Consider the following 22,492-nt stretch of genomic DNA (forward strand, 5'->3'; position numbering starts at 1 on the left):
GAGGTGTAGTGAGAGAGCAGAAGGCAAGGTGGAAGAGCCATAGAGATGTAGAGAAGATGTGCACTTGGGACACAAAGGTTAGGAGCCATTTGCTCTTACACACATGTCATTTCCTACCCACCACATACAAGATCAATAATGTTATCCCCACTGTAAGGATGAAGAAACTGAGGCCCAAAGAGATAACGTCATTTACCGATGACATATGACCAAAAAGCAAGCCCTAGTCTTCTTACCTCCACCCTGCTTCAGGAACTTTAATTACAAATTGTAACAGTGCTCATGGGCAATGCAGTAGAATGGTGTCCCCATCCCATCACCAGGGACGGCAGGCATGACTGAGCTCTGAGCCCATAGGCATTTCTCCCGAATCACAGGACTTCTGCTTCATATCTCCCACCAAGCAAGTGCTCCCCAATGCCCCACTCTATGCGTACCCCAGATTGAGGTTGGACTGGCTAGGTCTGGTAGTGAATTAGTGATCTGGGCTTCACTGGTCAGGAGCCAGGAAGGGACAAGGCAACTGGAAGGATTTTCAGATTTGATGATCTCTAGAAATGAGAACTAACTTGTTCCCAGCCCTGCCCTGAAAACATAGTACAGGAATGTGGCACACACACAGATGCACATACATACTCCCTTGAAGCAGTGTTTCTCCACACTGTTAATATGTTTTCCGTGAAATATAGTCTTAATGGTTAGACAAGATAGGGAAAAGCTGGGCAGTATCTAATCAAACAAGTCTCTCTTTTTAAGATTTTATTTATTTAAGAGAGAGAGGGAGGGAGAGAGAAAAAGGCAGGTAGACAGAGAAAATGGGTAAGCCTGGGTCTCCAGCCACTGGAAAGGAACTCCAGACTCATGTATCATCTTGTACATCTGGCTTACATAGGTACTGGAGAATTGAACCTGGGTCCTTAGGCTTCACAGGCAAGACCCTGAAATGCTAAGCCATCTCTCTAGTCCAAGTCCCTCTTCTTAATGAGCCAAAGGACACAATGAACCACCAAAGGAGGGACATTTTTCCCACTCATTGCCCACAGGTCATAGTATTCCTTTGCCTCCACTTTGAGAAACAGTGCTTTAAAACCCTGACCTGCCCCTAGCTAGTTGTGTGAGCTTGTGCAGGCAAAAATAAACTAACTATAAATGCCTAGTAAGGTCCAGCAAAGTAACATGTATGAACACTGTTACAGTTTATAACTGCACTGTACGAATAGGATAGTGTAGTATTATTTGCATGAAGCAAATACAACTCCCTTTCCAAGAGAATAGTTAATTAGGAACCAAAAATAAATAAATAAATGGTTTTAGAAATTAGTTCTGTTCTTAACTAGGCATGTGACCTTGACCTTGATTTCCTTTGGTCTGTTTTCTCATCATCAAAGTGGGTGTATTTACAATGCCAGCCTTCTTTCCTGCAAGCATTTATTGTAAGGATAAAATATGCATGATGGCTATGCAGATACTTTGGGAAAGTATATAGAACCATACTCTTAGTGTTCCAAGTTAATATCCCAGTTCAATCCCATTTGCTCAGAGATCAAAACAGGAGGAATTGTGGGGGAAGGGTGGGCTAGTGGGAGAAATAACAATGACAAATACTCTTCATTTATATTCATGTTACCAAGAGGAAAAACATGACTATTTCACAAGTGAATCACCAAATGCAGTATTCAGACAACACTGTCAGAAACAGCATCAGGTTGTGCTGGAGAGGTCAGTGAACATTGTGTCTGGTCTCCAGGGAGAGAGTAGGCAGCTGGTCAGGACAGATGAGCTCAGCCTCCCAGCACAGGTAGGGGGCTGTCCAGGGAGGATAGTGGTGAGCAACCAATGCCCACTCCAAATACTAGCTGGGTAGCCTTGGGCAAGTTATGAACCATGCTGGACTCCATGTCCACTTAACAAAAAGGGGATAAGGCAATCAAATTTGAATGTTATGAGGTCCAAATCCAAGCTCAGCTGCTTGAAAGATTTTTTAATGCTCACGAGGGAGAGGTGTCGTTCATTTACTCGCTCAATTAGCACTTGTTGAACATCTACTCTGTTCACACTCAAGATCTCATTAGTGCCACCACAGCTACTTATCTGATCATTTACTGAATGAAAGACATTCTGTTCATCATTCAGTACACATCAGCTTGTTTAATGATCTCCACGGTCCTGAGAGGTATCCATCATGATTCTGGGGTCCACATGAAGAATGGAACTCAGGAAAGAACAGTAACTTGCCCAAAGCCACACATGCCGTAAACAGCAGAGCCCAGTGTAGTATCCACCAAAACCCTGAGCTCTGAATGAAGTGACCCACTGTATACGGAGCTTCTGCAAGCACGACTGGAGAGCCTTGCCCTCCCGCCCTGCTAGCGCTTGCCTGACTTGTGCATGCCTTGCACCTCCTACCACCAACCCTGCCACCCTTCGTTAGGCACTTCAGGACCTCCTGCCTTTGTTTTCCACTCTCCCTACCTTCTTTTCTTCCAAACTTCACTCTATTGATCCTCCATAATATAGTCATTTAGGACTCTAATTTCTTTTGATTTCCATTCAAGATCTCAGCTATTCAAAACCCTGGGCAATAAGCATTACTTAACTAGACTATCCATTGGTGGTGTGAAGACTGAACACCTCCTACTGCTCAAAAGCTCTCAGGAAATGAAGCAGTGATAGACTAGACAGTGCCAGGTTTCACACGACCAAGTCTTCCTTACTCCTGATGGACATCCCGAGAGGCAAAGCCAGCTCCTCTGAGTGTCAACTTGGGCTCCTGGCTGCCTCTCATGCACCACTCAACATGAGGAGACAGTGTCTCTGCAAATCTCTTCCCTACAGAGCACATTCATGTTATCTTGGCTCATTCCTTCTCCAGAGATGAAGAGATTGTTTTAAACCTGCCGCCCCACCAGCTCTGCTCCTAACTTCCAATGCCATTAAGTTTCATTATAACAAATAAACACCACAATGACATTTATAAGTTACCACTGAGCATAGAAGCACAAATATGAAGCAGATAAACTGCATTTGATCCAAATAATTACTGCAGGCAATATTGGGCTTAGTCTGAGCTGGCAGCCAGCTACTGAGTAATTTATTAGATTGCGTAAGGCAATGTTGCACGTTGAGTTTTTCATTATTGTGTCTCTTCCCCCTCTCTGTGGCCTAAATAGGTTACAGGAGTTTAGACAGTGCACGGCCAAACAAAGACAGACTTTGCTCAAGTAGATTAGGGCTGGGAATGTCATCCAAGGTCCAGAAATGGCTGCGTCCCAAGCAGCACGCACACTCATGAGAGAAAAGAGGGCTGCGATTGTGTTGCTACGATCAGCCAAGGACTGCTCCCTGCCCTCCCCACCACTGGCCCAGATACAGAAAGGGACCCCATTGAGGGAGTCAACGACAGAGGTATATGGAGCCCCCAGGATACATGGCCTAGGTTTCTGTGACAGACTCTGGTCAAAGACCCTATCAAAGACCCCTCCATAACCCTAGGTGGCCCCCAGCAGCTCTACAGCCTAGTCCCAGACCTGTACATAGAAGGAGTGCAATGAATAAAAGGAAGGAAGCCAACAGCCAGCCAACTCGGCAAAACAAAGCAAGGAGAGCTGGCTCCAAGCTGCTGCGTCCCTGCCAAACCTGAACTCATAAAGTTTGATTCAAGGGGTTACAATACCTCCGATTCAGCATCCCTCCTGCCCCATTCTCCCAGCCTTAGTAAATTACCCAATAAGCAGCAAGGACCTGTAGTTATTGTGCAGTTAAATGGTATTTGCCCAGTAAATCCTGAGCAGAGTACTCACAGTGATATATGGTAACTAATTACAGACATGAATTCTCTCCCCAAGACGCCAAGTGTTACCAAATATTGCTGCATTTAGGGGAGGAGGTTTCAAAGCTGCGCTGTTCTCTCCAGTGAAGCCATGAGTAATTCCACTATTAGAGAAGCCATGGGCATCTATAGGGCTCTCCAGCTAGAAAACAGAGATGTCCTGGGAGGCAGGCAGGCAGGCATGTGTGGAGCACATCTCCCAAGATGGCAGCCATCCGCTGCCTCTTGAACCCATGCTCCAAACACAAGGGCCAAGCTAGGAACAAGCCTGTCTTTCTTGGATCTCACAAATTAGCAGCTCAGAACCACAATGGCTGTTGCAAAGGCCCAGGGCTCCAGCAGTGTAGGGAATGGAAGTCATTAGTTATCAAGCCCAGGATGGAACTGAGAAAGCTGTTACAAAGTTGTGGCTCCTACAAGTGAGGAAATGCCAATGAAGGCTTGACATTTTCCATCCCAGGGCAGGCATGGAGGAGTACGCCTATAACCACAGCACTCAGGAGGCTGGGGTGGGAGGCTCATGAGTTCCAGGGAAGCCTGGACTACAAGTAATACCTGTCTCCAAAAAACAAAGAAACAAACAGAAACAGCCACTCCTCAGCCCAGATGCTAAATTAATGTTTATGGAGTTGGTCTCAGTGCCAAGGGCACATATGAGTATCACATGATCTGCAGGCAGAGCAAAAGCAGAGCCCCATCATCATCACATCTGTTTTGGGAGTCTACCTGGGAGCAGGTATGGGGCACAGTAGGCAGACTCTGCTTTTTGAAGAGTAAAGGCCCACATCAAACACCCTCTGCCAAGTCATTGTGAACAAAGTCCAAAACTGTATCCAAGGATTTAAATTCTAGGTCCACCACTACCCACCATGACCTTGGGCAGGTTACTTATCCTCTCTGAACTTCTATTTCCTCATCCAGAAATGGGATATTTTCTTCTCTGAGGATTAGTATGAAGATGGCCAGCCTGGAGTTGGGGTTGCTCCTGCTTCTAAGGAGCTCTCACCATGCCCCTTTCATCTTCTCCATGGCTAGACTGTCTTCTAAGACACCAGGGCCCAGTGACCCAGCATGAGCTTTCCGGGAAGGAGAAAGACCCCTCCTCTCATGCTGGGCGCCCTTCAGAAGCCTACGCACCCTTCTCCTTTTGTCCGTCCAGCACAAACTGCTCCTTCATCCACATCCCCCTTCAAACCTTTGAAACACCAGGGCACACATGGAAAACTCTTTGCTGTTGCCTTCCTGGGCTGATATTAATCACTGGAGTCCTCGCCAGGGCATCTATTTGGTGTTCACAAAGAGGCAGAGTGAGGGGAGAGACTGAATTGGACAGACATACCTCAATGGGTCAGACAGCTTTGAGCCTTGGCCACTCAAGTCCCTGTGTGGGGACCGGTGACCAAGCCTTCTCCATGGGGTACTGAGAGAGTGAATTAAGGAAGAAAATGTTTGTGAAGTACTTTTAGAGACATCAAGAGTACATAGGAGTGAGTTGTGGTTAATATCCCAAATCAACCAGAACACTGGGCCCAGAATCCCAGGACAGTGAAAAGAATCACTTTTTTTAAATTAGGGCACATATATAGTTAGCTCTCAATTATCTGTTGGCAAATTGTCCCCATTCTTGGCAAATGTGATCACCAAGATTGCTTAATGAAGTCCTCTGTAAACATTTCACAGCTTCTTATTCTGCTTTTATTTGTATGAGGCCCAAAGGGAATGAAAGTTCTTCAAGGCAAAATTAGTTAATATCCCCCATCATCTCTCTAAGGAAGGTGAGAGCCAAAAGACAGCAAGAGGGAGGGAGAGTGTTGCCCCCATTAGCTTTGAACCAGTACCAGAGGTGAGGGTCTCCACCCAGCTCAGTAGGAGACAGGGAGGGAGCCCCTTCATTAGATTGTGTGAGTTGCATTGTTGTTTTTATCTGCAAGCATTAAACATTCCTAGAAGATCAAGCACATGCATATTTTGGCAAGAATACCAAAGTGCATTCCCAAGTTGAAAATAAGCATGACTAGGATTGTTCATTAGCTCAGATTGTCCATCATTTGGATTATTCGCACCCTTGCTCCACTCCATTAACACAGATAATTAAGAGATGATTGTATTTTTAGTCTCCAACTGGGGAGGAACTCAGGACATTGTACCAGGATAGTCTACTTCCAGTTGGAAACAACTCCACTGCTCTCTCTCTAAGCACCATGTTGAGATTGTGGTTCTTGGTAAGGGCCAGTAAGGGGGACAAGAGCACTTTATGCTTAAGGCCAGCTTTTGTCAGCCACCCAGTATCTCAGCAAGCCAGGCTTGTTCACCTTCTTGTTGTGAGGTGTAGCTGAGGTACTCTTCATGGAACACCTGCAGATCATCAGAACTACCTCCTGAGTCCTTCAGGGTCTCACACACATATTCAGAGTCCACTGCAGAGCAAGAGAGCTACAGCTCTACCTCCACCCACTTTACATATGGGGTTCCATGTGAAATGTCCTTGATAAAAGGGTTGCATAGACTGTAGAAGGTTTGAAAATTGTGCACTTTGTCCAGTGATTTCTCTGTGCAGTTGGGGGAACAAGACATACTCAAGAAGAGAGAGTAACTGGGTTGAAATGGGAATTTTGGAGTTTCTTGTCAATACAACAATATACCAATGTACCCATAAATTTAGGTTTCCTCAGATTTTTGTCTTATGAATTTAAAAAATTAAAATCCATAGACCAGAGGGTAAAGTTTAGAGACTTTATGAGATTATGAGAAGGAGAGAGGAGGAAGTATAGAGGGCTCCTGCCACGTGGGAGACAGGAGGAGGCAGAGAACTGACACGGGAGTGGAAGTGGTATGGGGAGACTACCCAGAAGCTGAAGGCTCAGGAGTGATGAGCAGGCAGCCAAGAGAGCTTGTCCCCTGGCAAGTGGCCACTTACAACCTTACTGTGGTGGGTTTTCCTTCAGGCTCAGGTGAGCCAGAGTGAGGGCTGACTGGGCTGGGCTAGGGGCTGGCTCTGGAAGAGACCAGCCAGGACGCCAAGTTCTGGGACTGAGCTTAACCAACCACAGTGTCAGGATCAGATTTGAATTCTAGGAAAAAAGAACTTCCTCCCATGGAGGGGCTCAGGTTGTTCAAGATAAAACAGTTGTGGGAACTCCTTTAGGCAAGAGATAAGAAGAAGCCAACTTCTCTGACCTCTAGCAAAGTGGAGACTGCAAGGGCGGGCTCAAGGACATTCCTGTCTTTACTTTCAGGGCCCAGTCACCCTAACTGCCTCAAGGTCAAGGATGCAATGACCTTGAGAGACAAAACTAGAAACTTTAGCCCAGTTCTGTTTGCATACAAGAATGCTCCTCAGCTACGGTCCAGAAATTTCAGGAAGCTCTCTGAGGAAAGTGTTCAATGCAGATTCCTTGGCCTGACACAGACTCGCTATCAAATCAGTCTCTGAGCTAGAACCTGAAGAAGCTATATTTCTAGCCAGTTCCATAGGTAATTCTTATGTGTGTGGAAATTCTGGAACCAGCAGTGTAAAATGACTGTTTTAAGATTTATCTTTTTTTGGTTTTTCAAGGTAGGGTCTCATTCTAATCCAGGCCAACCTGGAATTCACTATATAGTTGCAGGGTGGCCTCAAACTCATGGTGATCCTCCTCCCTCTGCCTCCCAAATGCTGGGATTAAAGGCATGCACCACCATGCCCAGCAGATGTTTGTTTGTTTGTTTGTTTCTTAAATAGTAATGTCTAGGACACAGATCTTCCCCAAGCAAGCCAAGAGTCCTCAAAGTGTTTACTTTTACTTTTCTTGTGTCTCGATTTTATTATCTTCATCCTCAGGCTCCTCAAAATAGGACTGTAAGTAAACTAGAACATAGATGATTAGGACTGGGAAGAAAGGAGCTAAAACGCCGGGCGTGGTGGCGCACACCTTTAATCCCAGCACTCGGGAGGCAGAGGTCGGAGGATCGCTGTGAGTTCAAGGCCACCCTGAGACTACAGAGTTAATTCCAGGTCAGCCTGGACCAGAGTAAGACCCTACCTCGAAAAACCAAAAAAAAAAAAAAAAAAAAAAAAAAAAAGGAGCTAAAAGATTAAACGGGTGGGGGGGGGGGTCTGGAGAGATGGCTTAGCAATTAAGGCATTTGCCTGCAAAGCCAAAGGACCCAGGTTCAATTCCCCAGGACCCACATTAGCCAGATGCACAAAGGGGCACACACGTCTGGAGTTCATCTGCAGTGGCTGGAAGTCCTGGCACACCCATTCTCTTTCTCTCTCCCTCTTTCTCTGTCAAATAAATACATAAATAATGTGGAAGGGCAGTCAGACCCAAGGGAGTGCAGCTAAGAAGTGGCACTTCAGGATGCTCAGGGCATAGACATGGCTTTATGTGTCAATACTGTACTTTTCGAATAAATAAGGGAAAAGGCTGGGCACTGTGGGGCCAGCCCCTAGCCTAGCCCAGTGGTACTCAAGTTAATGCTTTGTAGGAGGCAATTGTGGACATGCTCTCTGTCCTTGCCCAAGGCCTGGGGCTCCCTCAGCATAATCCTGTCCCACTCCTTAGTACCACTTCCTACCTCCTGTGTTGCTCCCCACCCTTCCCTGGTTGATGGCTCCCTGAGGCATATTCCAGACCTGAAGACAGGGGAACCTGAGCCACAGAGAAAGGAGCTCAGCCCATGTCCAATGGCCAGGCAGCAGCAGGCCTGGGCAGCATCCAGGGCCCTGCCTCATGCTAGAGTATATGTCTCCCTTGTGCAGCCTTCCACCACCACAGACCCACACCACTGTGCCCTCTCTGGGTGACCTCTGGCAGGAATGGATGGACTCCTTCACAGGCACAGAGGAGCCGGCCCTCACCACGGCACTTATCAGCGTCTTCTTGGCACCCAGGCATCTTCTGGATCGATGCAGGAGTCCCTCTCCTGCTGTTAATGAGCACAGGGCAGGCTCTGGCTGGGGCTGCAGTGCTGATAATCCACCAGCAAAGGATTTATAGTGACTTTGGACTCACCCTCCCTCGGCCAGCCTGATTGCTCTTCATTAAAGACCTGTGCTGTCCAGGATAACCTTGGCAGATGTGTCCCGAGAAATGTGAGGATGGCAGAGTCGCAAGGCTGCCTGAGCTGCCCCAACTCCCACAAGCAATGAGAGAGGGAGAATGAACCCCAAACTTGTGCCCCTCACATAGCTGTGGAAAAGTAATTGGCACTCCTGTGTATACCCAAAACAAAGCCATGACATTCATGACACTGCTTTTCACCTCACCTGTGCATCACAAAAAAGCTACAGTGATTGCAAGGGGCATTGTTGGGGCTGAAAGGGTTTTCAACTCTCTGTCCCAGCAAAGGTGTGGAAGAAAGCAGCAATGGGGTAAAGGACCCATCTCTTCCTCTACCTTCCTCCTCCAGTGTCTCTGTCTAGGTTTTCAATCCCAGTGCGGAGGCAGGTGGGCTTAGATGACCTCTTGCTAATGCAGCAGAACAGGAAGCTAACACAAATCTTAGTCAGAGTTAGATGTCCCATTCCAGGCACCTGGTCCAAACACTCTCAGACTCAACGTTGGCCCTCTTAGATTATCACATCAATATCTAACTTTTTATATCTGGAGATGAATCCTCAGGTCAACATCTAGTGGCACAAAAGACACAAAAACAGAAAGCAGAATTTTTGGAGGGATTAAAGGGGAACTAATGGTTAGGGGAGTACAGAACAAGAAATGATAAAAATAGGGGTGAATAAAAAATCCATTTGTAAAGACATCATAATAAACCATTATTTTATTCACTCACTAAAAATAAATTATTTTTTAGACACATCAAAAGGGTTATATAAAACGCTTCTGTGTCTGGCACAGAGTGAGTGCTCAGTAAGCATGAGTAATCCATTCCTTCTTCCCAACTTTACTCCCATGGTCCACCTGTGCCCAAGCTTCCCTGAGCAATCCCAGGCCCCTCCCCATCAGCATGCTTACCACGGAACTCCACCTCATCACAGACCAGCAAGTGGCTCCCCCATCACCCACAGTGACAGTTTCTCAAATGCTTCCCATCTGTTGCAGTCAGGTTCGCATTGCTGGTAGAAATCACCCAACCAAGAGCAGCTTGTGGGAAAAAGAGATTTATTTTGGCTTACAGGCTCGAGGGGAAGCTCCACGATGGCAGGGGAAAACAATGGCATGAGCAGAGGGTGGACATCACCCCCTGGCCAACATAAGGTAGACCACAGCAACAGGAGGGTGTGCCAAACACTGGCACAGGGAAACTGGCTATAAAGCCCATAAGCCCACCCCCAACAATACACTCCCTCCAGGAGGCATTAATTCCCAAATATCCATCAGCTGGAAACCTAGCATTCAGAACACCTAAGTTTATGGGGGACACCTGAATCAAACCACCACACCATCCTACCTCTGCATAGCTCCTAAACCCAGCTTCTTCCTTCCACTGATGCAGCTTGCACTGAGCCCTGTGACAGCAAAATCTTGGATATCAGTCTCCCCATCTTCAGATTATTCGTCTCCATCCATCATACTCACTGTCACTGTGATCTTTCTAGAGCTGGAATCTGAGCAAGTGGGCTCCAAACTTTTGATGATTTCTCATTAAATGCAGACATCTTACTATCAGTTGAGGGCCAGCACAGTCAACCACTACTGTTCTGAATCAGTGTACTCCTGAGTATATTGTCCATGTCCCAGGTCCATAACAAGGTGACACCTGTCATTTATGAAAGGCAGGATGAGCTCGCCACACATTACATCTGAAGGCCTGCTCTATTCTCTCAAACAACTCTGCAAGAATGACTTGCTACCCCAAGGAAACTGAGTCTCAGAGGGACTACGCAACTTCCCCAGGAGCACACAGCTATAAAGGCGGCACCAGAAAGCAAGGTTGGAGGATGTGGCCTCCTGGCTTACTTCCTCAGTGCAGTCCAACCTCAATGCTTTGCCTGAACTCTTCCCCACTCCAGGGGATAGCCCGTCCTACCCTCACCTTGTTTGCCCTTTCAGCCACTTCAGAAGCCAACTCCTGTGAGTTCTTCCTTAGGACTTTACCTATGCCTCATCTTTGGCACAAATTCTGGATAGTCCCTTACTCCAGTTCCTGGTCCACACTTCTGCCTCCTCCAGCCTGTAAGCCCTGGCCAACAGAAAACGCATCAGCCCTTTCTCTACTCTCACAGATCCAGCTAAGGTGGCTCCTGACCCTGCTTCAGGCCACCAGGGCATTCCTGAGGCTGGCACAATCACTGGCACCCTTTGAGCCCTCCAAAAAACTGGATTTCCTAGTCAGATGTCAGTCAGTGGGCTAATACATGCCACTGCCCCAACCCCCTAGGTCCCAGTGGGGAATTCTGTACCCAGAACTGACTCCATGCTGAGCAGCAGGTGGACGGCAGGAGTAGGCCATCCTGTTGTGTGCACCCCTGCAGGGCACTGTTAGGATGCCATTAGGGGCCGAGGGCTGGCTCCTTCTCCTTCCCCTCCTCCCTTTGCTTGCTTCTCTGGACAAGGACATCTTTCCTTAATCTCATAAGAGGCAATTTGCTGCACACTCTGAACTGAGAGAAAGCTGGCAATAAACATCTCTGGTACCAGTATTCTTAAGCCTTCCCCAATTGGTCACTAATTACACTGGTGTTTTTTCTGCGTGGCTAGTGTGGCACTCTGAAGCTGGATGGGAGGGACTGTGTTGGCAGAGCCAGGTGGGCCCCACGCTCAGATCTCTACCTGCCCAGATGAAAGAGAAGCAGGTGTCTGAGGGTAGGAGTGTACATTTACAAAGGCTCCATTCTCGGCTCCATGACCCCTCCTGACAGCTGCTTTAGCATGTGGACAACTCAACGTGCAATCCTTCATGGGACAAGGTCCATGCCCGGAAGATTTACACACAAGGCCTGCCACCCTCACAGCAGCTTCGCCCAGTGGGCTCTCATCCTCACTGTGCCCATGAGGAAACTGGTGCTCAGAGAAGGGAAGGGCAGAATTCCTTCTTGGACCAGACTGCCCTGAGTCCCTCCTACTGTCCAGAACTCGGGCCCTGGCAGATGATGGCCAAGGAATACTTGCCACTCACTCCTTTGCTTGCAATTCTTCCACCCCAGAATGAGTTCACCCTTCTTATATTCCCCCTGTCATTCCCACTTGAAAGCAGGCCTTTCTTAATCCCCAGTAAAATTTTATGTGACCTCTCCGTGAGACAATCACTTGACCCCTTACAGTTCGGCGTGACTGCCCAGAGACTTCCACCCAAGACCCTGAGCATTGAGTCAAGTGTGGGCAGGATTTCACCTGGCCGCCTTACCCACCACCATGAGGGTAGGCATGCACATGGGTTTGTAGATCATGGGCTTCTAGTAGCAAGGGAAAACATTCCAGTGATCTTGACTTTCTGTCCAGAAAGCTAAGAGTAATGGTCACCTCTGGCAAAGTGGCCAGTCTGAGAACAAGGAGGAAGGAGCAAATGCAAACCTTTCACCAACTCCTGATTACTTCCCAGTATAGCCCCAAGCTTGGGTAAAGGGAGAGAAGGTTGCAGTACGGGAAGAACAGTGCAATCCTTACTCCCCACAAGGCTCGGGGCAGAGTGGGCACTGAGGCTTCACCTCTGTATGCCCACCACTGGTCCCATGCTTGCCCTAGCATGTTGCCTTTCTCCATCACCAGGGAACCACAGAGCACAAACCTTTGCCTATGAATGGCAATAGTCTTGGGACAATAAAGGATCAAAATGTGTCCCCAGAAGACTTGGAGCTGATAGTTGTGGCTTGCAGAGATGAGTGAGCACTGTGGCTTCCTAATCACAGCATGGGAAGATCCCAGCATGGGCTTGGGGATACTGGTCATCTTTCTACCTGCTCTGCACAGCCAGAGGCCATAGCCACACAGGCTGTGGGGCCTTGGAGACAGGCAGACCTATCCCTTCCAAAGGATGTAGAGACCATGCAGACCTGCCCCTCCCTTCCAGGGTTCCTAGGTGGCTCTGACAGCAGAATGAGACCTAGAGCTGTGCAGACAGAGAGTCCCAGGGAGGTGGTGCAATGCTGAAGGAAAGGGAGAAGAAGCAAGCTAGGGAAGGAGATGGGATGGTGGGGCCAAGACCCATAGAGGCTTGGACTCCTGCACCTTAGCCTCCTCAGCTAGCATTTCAGACTGAGGCTTCCTGCATTCTGTAAGTACAAGAAGAATTTGTTTAGTCAAACCCGGAAGTGGAGCTGGGTGTCCCAGCACTCAGGGGAAGGAAGCAGGAGGGGTTGAGTTTAAGATTAGCAGAGGCTGTATGACAAGGTCTGGATGGTTTCCAAGGAAAAGAAGTAGAAAAGCTCTGGCTACAGAAGGCATGGAGTCCAAAGGCCAATTCTGTCTCATCCAGATACATCCACAGGTACATACAACACAAGAGGTAACAGAAAATCAGAGAAACACAAAGGAATCCCCTTTGGTTTAAAGACCCCACCACTTCTTAGATGATCTGGCTGGTGGTGTGAGTACTAGTTTGAGAATCAAAATCCAGGTCCCAGGACTTCATTTCAATAGCTGTGGTGGGATAATAGTGAGAAACCATTTCAATAGCTATGGTAAGATGATGGTGAGAAAACAGTGAGGATACTCTTGGATTTGACTTATACTTGAAGTAACTGTAGGGACTTGAGCAAGTCCCTTGTTTCAGTGAACCTCATCTGTTCATCTGCTTTCTGTCACTATGACAAATACCCAAGACAATCAATTTATAAAGACAAAAGGTTTGTTTTGGCTCACAGCTTTGGAGCTGCTAGGTATGGTCAAGTAGACCTGTTGCTTCCAGATCTTCAGTGAGAATGACAGATGGCAACAGAGAGAGCAGGCAGAACTGAACTGCTTGCTTTGAGCTGGGAAGCAAAAGAGAGAGAGAAGGCTACTAGGGTCCTACAATTCCTTTCACTTCAAGAGCACTCTCTGTACTGCCTAAAGACCTCCTATAAGCCCTACCTCTAAAAGGCTTCACTGTCTCCTGGTAGAGTGAAGCGGAGGACCAAGCCTGTAACACATGGTTAAGATCCACACGTTAGCGCTGTACTCAGCTGTAAAATACGGGTAACAATGGGGCACAGCCGATGTGTATATTCAGAGACACAGACCTGGCATCCAGTAGGTCTCATAGGAATATTGTTATAACGTTGGTTTTCCCCTCCACAAAGCCTGATTTCTTGCCATTCTGGCCTTCCTCTTTATTTCTCACCTTTCTCCCTATGTGTGGTGTGCTCAGCACAAAATCTGCCTGGTCAATAACTTACAGTACAAAAGCAATTTTCTTGCAGATCTCAGGAAACAAACTGGAATTGGTAAGCTACAAGAACACAGGCACATTTAACAGAAGGACATTTGCTGTTCACATGCTATTCACAGGCACTGGGACAGATACACACTGGTTCTTCATTTTTGGTTCTTCAGTAGTGAACACATAGTAGGTGCTTGATGAGGAGAAACTGAGTGCAATGCTTGATCTTGATTGTCAGCTTGATACTGAAAAGCTCCTGGAAGATTAGCCACTCATGCCTCTGGTTCTGCCAGTGAGGCTATTTACAGAGAAGAAAAGACTCACCATGAATGAAGGTAGCACTATCTCATAGGCTATGGGACAAAATGGAATGAAAGGAGACAACGGAAGTTGGTTAACATCGACCTTTTCTCTGTTTCCCTGCCAACATACAGTGAACATCTCCCTTCTGCCACATGCTCTCAGCACGATGTTCTGTCCAAGCTCATGAGGCCAAGCAACCATAAACTGAAACCATAAGCCATATCTTTCTCCTGTGTATGGCTCAGAGGTAGAGCTCTTCCTCTGGATATGCGAGACCTTGAGTTCCATCCCAGCACAATGAAAAAAGAGGAAAGGAAGTAGGGAACAATGACTACCAGACTTTATGTCATTGGGCAGAAAGGAAAACTGAGATAGAGATCAGGGTCAGATAACAGCAGGTGGGTGGGGTCTTTCCTGAGGGCAGGAGCTCAGCTGGGAAGCATTGGGATCATCACCTACCCTGTGCTCCACTAGAAACAGGCCTCACAGCCAGGCGTGGTGGCACACACCTTTAACCCAGCACAAAGGAGGCAGAGGTAGGAGGAGTCCTGTGAGTTTGAGGCCAGCCTGGGGCTACAGAAAATGCCAGGTCAGCCTGGGCTAGAGCAAGATTTTACCCCCCCCCCCAAAAAAAAGAAGAAGCCAGGTGTGGTGGCACACACCTTTAATCCCAGCACACATGAGGCAGAGGTAGTAGCATTGCTGTGAGTTTGAGGCCACCCTTAAACTACATAGTGAATTCCAGGTCAGCCTGAGCTAGAGTGAAACCCTACCTTGAAAAACAAAACAAAACAAAAAAGAAGAAAAGACAAGAAACAGGCCTCAGCCAGACTTCTGAGGAATAAGCAGATATTCTCAAAGAACCATATTCTCAAGGAACCACCCACTCAAGGTCATTCCCCAGGAAGATTGAGGAAAAAACGATCCTGGCTTTCTTTGCCTTTCACTTTTTGGGGGTGGAAAATAAATGTGGGGAGAAAAGAGGGGCAGTTACCCACATCTCATCCATGGTTTGCAGACTCAACTTTCCCTTCCCCCACCACCAGGAAGGCTTCAAGGTCTATCCCAAGGGCGAAAGAGTAGGTCATTCTTCCGCCTCCTCTTCCACAGCATCCCAACTTTTAGCCACTCTTCACACTTAGTAAGTTTATGATCATCTGAAAAGACATCTCAACTTTGAAAGAAAAAAGTAATTTTAGTAGCCTACATATATATACATATAATTTGAAAATAAAACAAAGTTGGACTGAAAAGGAAAATTGTCAAGTAAGGAAGGATACTTACTTCCCACTCCCTTACCCACCCACCAAATAACTTGCACCAAAACCACCAATTTCAGGCCACCTTATAGGTGGTTTTGGAAACAGCCCCTTGTGCCTGTCTCCCCCAAGAAAGGAGAAATGTGCTTTCCATGGAAAATGCAAGGCAAGGTGAGAGCAAAAGCCTTAGGGCGCTGCCGTGGGGTGCACCCTGAGTCTCCCATCCAGACACTCTTCCAGCAGCTCCTGCTGGTCCCACCCAGCTGTCATTTGGGGACCTGTGCCTGTCCCAACTCCTGGTTCTGAGACATTCTCCAAAGTAGCATTGCGACAGCTCTGTCTACTCCCCAGAACTTCCACTGGCCTGTCCTCCCAACCCCACCCATCCCAGCCTGGTTTCTGTAGTGACCATCCAGGACTCCTCTGCCGATCACACCCCAGGTGGCCCGGGATCCTCAGCAAGACCTCCTGCTCCTTCCACCAAGCTGAGCAGGATGGAGGTGGAGCTTCGAATAAGGAACATTTCCCAGGACCCAAATCTACTTCTTCCAGGGCGTCTCATTACAGCCCCTTCAGCTCCCAGCTGACAACCTGATAATTCACTCTGATCACACAACCTTTGGTGGCTGCTGCAGCTGCCTTGACACTGTCCTTGCAAGAAAGATTCTGGGATGAAAGAAGAGCTGTGAAATCACCATTAGAGCTGGAAAGAAGCCTGGGGAAAGCGTCCTCCCCTTCCTCTCCTCCTCCTGCCCCCTGTTCTTCCTCCACCTCCTTCCTCTCTTCTTCCTATTCCCCCTTCCCTCTCCCGTCCTCCTTTACTTTCCCACCTCTACTTCTCCCCTCCCCTCCCACCTCTCCTCTCCTTGATTCTCTCTCCTCCTCTTCCTCCTTCTCCCCCTTTTCCTCTTGCTCTTTCCTCCCTCTCTGATTCCTACTTTTTCTACCTCTCTTCCCTTCACCCTTTTCCCTCTTCTCTTCTCTCATCTCTTCCCTCCTTTCCCTTCTTATTTTTGTGCCAAAAACAGTCTAATTACAACGGAAAACTTGAAGAGACAGAGAGAGGAAACTCCACCACACAGAGCTGATTAAAATGTCCTATGAAATCTAATTTGTAAAGCTGAAATCTGAATAAAAAGTGTTACTCCCACAATGCCAGGCCAATTTAATTTTTAATGAGACTCCTCAAAGAGGCCAGCAAGACCTCATCAGGCTGTGAACCCAGACCTGCCTGCAGCCCCACTCTCTGATGTCCGGGAAACGCCATGCCCTCCATTGTACCCCAGCTGCGCCCAGAGCTTTGCTCTATGTGTGGGCAGCAGCCAGCATCCAGGACCTCCATGCTGCCGGGGAGGAGAGGCTGTAACAGCAGCTGGCCCACCAGGCTCCTTTCTCTGGTCTGCCTCTACAAGGAAGGGCGTGAGGGATAATGAGGGCTCAGTCCACAGGTGAACCCCAGTCAGCTCCTCCACCACTCATTAGCTGTGTGACCTGAGGCAAGTTGCTAAGCCTGTCTGATTCTGGCTTCTTATAAAATGGCGATTTGTCTGCTCTGCAGCATAATTAGGAGAAGGGCGTATACAAAGCATTAACGACACTTCACCCTAGATGCTCAGTGGATGGCAATGTCCCTTGTCCACTGAACTGTGCCGCCCGAGGAGCAGAGAGCCTGTCACCCTCCTTCTTCAGTGCGGCCCGCTCCCCCCACGACCAGCCCGCGGAACCGTAGGCAGCAGGCGCCAGTGCTCTGCGAGGAGCCGCGAGCGCCGCCCCCAGCGCCTGCAGCCCCGCCGCTCGCCCAGGGTGCCTCGCTTGCCTCTCGGTCTGGAAGGCGGAGGGCGGGGAGGCACCGAGCCTGCTGTGGTTGGGCTGTTAGCACAAGGAAACCATTCATAAGCTGATGTTCGAAAGCCTCCAAGCCTGGCATTTCGCATGCATGGTGAGGGTGTTTGTTTAATAAAATATGAACTGATAGCTGTGATGGTTGACAGAGTCTTGTTTTGAGGTGGGGGGTGGGGGGGGAGGAAGAGCCAGGACTCCTGCTTTCTAAGAGGAAGGCTGTGTGGTGCCTGCTGCAGAAAAGGAAGGCTATGGGAAGACAAGGCCACCTGCTCCTGCCAAGGCACCCTCTGCCACTGGCTTTCATGGATCCTTGGTTTTAGCAAGAACCACACCGTGGTGGTTTGAATGACGTGTCTCTCATAAACATATGTGTTCTGAATACTTGCTCCCCAGCTGGTGGCAAATCAGGAGGTACAGCCTTGCTGGAGGAGCTGCGTTGCTAAGGATAGACCTTGATGTTTATTAGCTCCCAACTTGCCAGTGTCCCTTTGGCTCACTCTCCTGCTGCTGTTGTCCACTTGATGTTGGCAAGGAGGTGGTGTCTGGCCTCTGTTCTACGATCTTTTCCGGCCATCATGAAGTTTCCCCTCCAAACTATTAACCAAAATAAATACTTCCCTTCCATCAGCTACTTTGGGTTGGATGCTTTGTCCAGGCATGGAGTAGGTAACTACAACGTACACTGCTCTCTGAGCAAGCAAAGTTAGGTGGGAGCTCCCCAAGAAGGGGAGTGACACATCTGACAAGTGCTTCCAGCTGGTCCCCAACAACAGTGGTAGGGATAGATAAGCAGAGAGGCTAGAGTCTAAAGCCAGCCTCTGACAGCAGGAGACAAAGCTGGCACAAAAGACCCCCAGTCAGGAAGCGAGGTGCTCTGAGGCCTGGTCTAGGGGTCAACCTAGCTCTGCTTCCAGAACATGAGAGAAGCTGTCCAGGTGCTGCTTCCATCACTGACTGACCATTGTGCTTATCTGTTCCCAGGCCAAGTCTACACCTTCAGCCAGCAGCCCCAGGACCAGGTAGTGGTGTCAGGACAGCCAGTGACGCTGCTGTGTGCCATCCCTGAATATGATGGCTTCGTTCTGTGGATCAAAGATGGCCTCGCTCTTGGTGTAGGCAGAGACCTTTCCAGTAAGTATTTCCACATCCTCAGAAAGCCCTGGTGCCTGCTCTGTCTCATTACCATCTTCCACTTTCAAAACCCACGCTGTTGCTCTCTAGGCAGGCAAGTCCTGGGTCTGGGTCTCCAGAATCCCAGAGGCTACGAGTAAGGAACCATGAGTGGAGCCTCATTCTGGTGGTCAGGCCTAAGCCTAGCATGTTGTTGCCCTGGAAAAGCTAAGTGTGCAAGTCTGATTTCAAGTTTCAAGTACTCTTGGCTGGAAATGCATCCTACTTACCAAGGAATGATCTGGCTTTCCACCCAAAAAGAAAACCAAAGAAACCAAAACACACAAAGAAATCTGGTCCCCTTAGGGGTCACGTCTTGATGGGAAGAAAAGATAAGAAACATTTACCCTAAATACCCAACCTTGCCAAATGCTCTGGGGCTTCACCACTGCTGGTGGCTGGCACATCAACTCTGTGGTTGGTACCAGACACTGTCATTTGATAACTACTTTTCATGGTTATCCCAAAGCTCCTCCAAACACCTTGCCAACCCACCCTCTCCTGGGGCATAAAGAATGCAACCACCCTCCGGGCCACTGCCTGTCATGTCATTTCGGTGCCCTGGGGCAAGTAGGCATGTGCTTGTTTGCTGGGCTCAACATGCATGACAAAATTCAGAAAGACAGATCTGGGTGTCACTTCCCTGTGATCTGGGAATGGCTGGGGAGTGGAGAATGAGTGAGAAATATATATTCAGCTAAGAAGTAGTTTCACCTCACCCATGGTGTACAGCTGCAGAAAAATAAAAATCGAAGTGCACTCAGGAACATGATGGCTGGGAAATTAATATTTTAAAGTATGAGTTATGTCTTGCCAAAAAATGTATACTGAAACATTATAGCAATGGTCAATAGGAGTCGCAGGGCTTGAATGCTGCAGCCCAGCTGAGTATGGATAAAATACACACCAAGTATCTCCAAAATATACTACACCACCATAAAGTTTAAATGTGTGGGAACCAGCCAATCTCAGAGACACTCAACTTGCTTACCCTGGAGTAAGCACAGAAGGATATAACCTTCCCAGATGAGAATTGTTTGTGTTCTGGACAACTCTGAGCCTGGCCTGCTCGGGCCCATGGCTGGGGAGGGAGGCTTGGATTTATCAAGGATTTGCTGAGCACTTCATGCCATAGAAGTTTTCCTGCAGGGAAACGGACACCACCTGCCACATCACTTCTATTTCAACCATGTCACCCCCCATTCAGTGTGCGCAGGAATGAGTCCATCACTGAATTCCATTCTGATCACCAAGGCTGAAATGCCAGTCAAAGAAAGTGAGTTGTCAGTGTGTTCTCAGGTGTGGCTCAAACAATTTCTCCTAAGAAGCTCAGCACTTCTGGGACGTGATCTTATACATCTACTGTAGTCCACAGGGAGACAAACATGTCCCCTTTATTTGAAAGTACACAGAGCCACAGTTGAGAAAGAAATTGACTCAATTATATAACCAGTCCCAGTGAATGGAGTCCTGTATGCTAGCCCTAAGGGACCCACTTACACTGTCTGCTCTCCCTTCCATATATGGAGACCACTACCCTACCTCACTGTCACTTGTATTTAAATTAGCATTGATAAAGCTAGGCATGGTGGTTCACACTTCAAATACCAGCACTTTGGAGGCTGAGTATGGAAGATTGCAACAAGTTCAAAGTGAAGCCAGCCTGAGCTATACAGTAAGTTCAAGTCTAGCCTGGGCTACAGAGTGAGACCCTGTCTCAAAAACAATAGCATTTCAGACTGGAGAGCTGGCTTAGCATTTAAGGTGCTTGCCTGTGAAGCTTAGGAATGTTTTTTCATATCTCCAGGTCCCATGTATAACCAGATGCAAAAAGTGACACAAGCATGCAATGTTGCACATGTGCACAAGGGGGCACACATGTCTGGAGTTCATCCAGAGTGGCTGAAAGGCCCTGGCATGGGCATATTCTAACTCACTCCCTCCCTCCCTCTCTCTCTCTCTCTCTCTCTCTCTCTCTCTCTCTCTTTGCCTTTTTCTTCCTCTCTCTCTCTCAAAACAAAATTTTGAAAAATAGCATTTCTAAATTATTCACTGCATGCAAGGTACCTCATAGAGATTATCCTGTTTAATATCCATCCATGGGTGCTAGCACTGTCTTCATTTGACTGGTAAGGAAACCGACTCACAATGAGGTTAAAGTAACTCGCCCAAGAAAACAGAACTAGGAAGAGAAAAGCTGACCATTGAACCTATCCAGCGTGTCTGAAGAATCAACACTTTAATTTTGCTTCTGCTAATAGTAGTAGGCAATGATATTGTGGGAAGGAGCCAAAAGATTCTCAGAAGTTGTGCTTCCTGTGTTTTCCCAAGATGCTGCCAGTCCTTGGGATAGCTTTGCAGCTCGCCACCTAATTAAGCAAATACAAACAAACCCATCACTGGTGTTTTCAGCAGCTCTTGAGAGTGAAATCCTGCTGCTGATGGCTTGCAAGACAACATACACATGTGTGTGCGCACGCGCGCACACACACACACACACACACACACACACACACACATACCTGTCAGCTCCAGCCAAGATGCCTCAGGAGACAGGATCTAATCACAGGACAGCAGATCCAAGAGCCAGTCTGAAAGGCAGGGTGGCTGGCCAGCAACATTGGGGGCAGTAGGATGGACGGCACCCACCTCCACACAGCGAGAGCCAGCATCGCTGCCTGTGCTCCCTCCGCCAGCTCATCAGGAGGCAGGAAGGTGAGCACAAGGACAGGTGTGCCCTCGGGCTGCAGCTGGTCATCATGAGCATTGTAGCCAGCTCTGCTCTGTTGTGGAGGTCAGGGCCCTTGGGTGGTCTGCTGAGGACAGCACAGCCATGAGAGGCTCAGGGCATACTCAAGGCTCACACAGCATCCTGGGAGGCCTTGTGGAGGACCACAAGTTACTCATCTCACCGGCCAGCAGTGAGCACTGATGGTACAGTCACCCCCAAGGAACTCTGTCCCATCTCCAGACCACCCTTAGCTTATGTAGGGGAAGGGCCTTAGTGCATCCCTAGTCCCAATCATCTATCCAGTATAGAATTTGCCTCTATAGCATCCCAGAAAGGTAATCATCCTTGGATGCAGCTGGTAATGAGGACCTTATGACCTTTGCTGGTGACCCAGATCCTTATTGAACACCTCAACTAGTTAAGAATATTCTGAAATCTTTCATGTTAATGCTGTCTGTGGGTGCTATGGCTGCCTTCGGGAGCTATGTGAACATGTGTGACACACACCAAGAGAGTAGGAAATATTTGAAAAGCATTGCCTCCCCTTACCACTCTCTCTCTCTCCATCCTTTCATTCACCCCTCACTTGCTTAAACCTTTTCTTCTCTGTTTTTATTTTATTATTTATTTATTTATTCATTTATTTATTTGCAGGGGAAAGTTAAAGGGAAAATAACTATGCCAGGGCCTCCAGCCACTCCAAATTCCAGATATATGCACCAGATGCAACTGGCTTTTCGTGGGTACTGGGTAATCAAACCTGTGTCATTTGGTATTGCAGGCAAGCATCTTTTCCACTGAGCCATCTCTCCACCACCGTTTCTCCTCTTGAAAAGGCCAGATGTGTCCATCCCTGCTCCCATGCACATTGTGGGAACTCCTGCTATACTGGCAAAGGTCTTTTAGGAAGAGGGCTGCCAGAGGGTGTCAGCAGAAGAGAGTGGCCTCTGAGGAGAGGGGCCAGAGCAGGGAGGTAGAACGGGGAAAGCATCAGAAGCAGAGCTCAGGTGGAAGAGAGGGGGGATGACAGATCCTGCTAGGACAAACTAACAGGGAGACCCAGGAGACAGCAAGGCCAGCTTGGCAGCCATGACTATAGCCAGCATTTACATTCAG

General features: G+C 48.1%; 1 protein-coding gene across 7 annotated transcripts in view; it reads left to right on the plus strand.

Moving 5' to 3' along the window:
* Kirrel3 (kirre like nephrin family adhesion molecule 3) overlaps positions 1-22,492 on the plus strand; it is a 615,828-nt gene that overhangs the window by 491,411 nt on the left and 101,925 nt on the right. For all 7 annotated transcript variants that reach the window (XM_045145244.1, XM_045145243.1, XM_045145247.1 and 4 more), the window contains exon 3: positions 18,457-18,606. In XM_045145244.1, coding sequence (XP_045001179.1) covers positions 18,457-18,606 — 150 coding nt within the window. The remainder of the gene's footprint in view (positions 1-18,456; positions 18,607-22,492) is intronic.

Source organism: Jaculus jaculus, chromosome 3, assembly GCF_020740685.1.
Source record: "Jaculus jaculus isolate mJacJac1 chromosome 3, mJacJac1.mat.Y.cur, whole genome shotgun sequence".
Taxonomy (NCBI): domain Eukaryota; kingdom Metazoa; phylum Chordata; class Mammalia; order Rodentia; family Dipodidae; genus Jaculus; species Jaculus jaculus.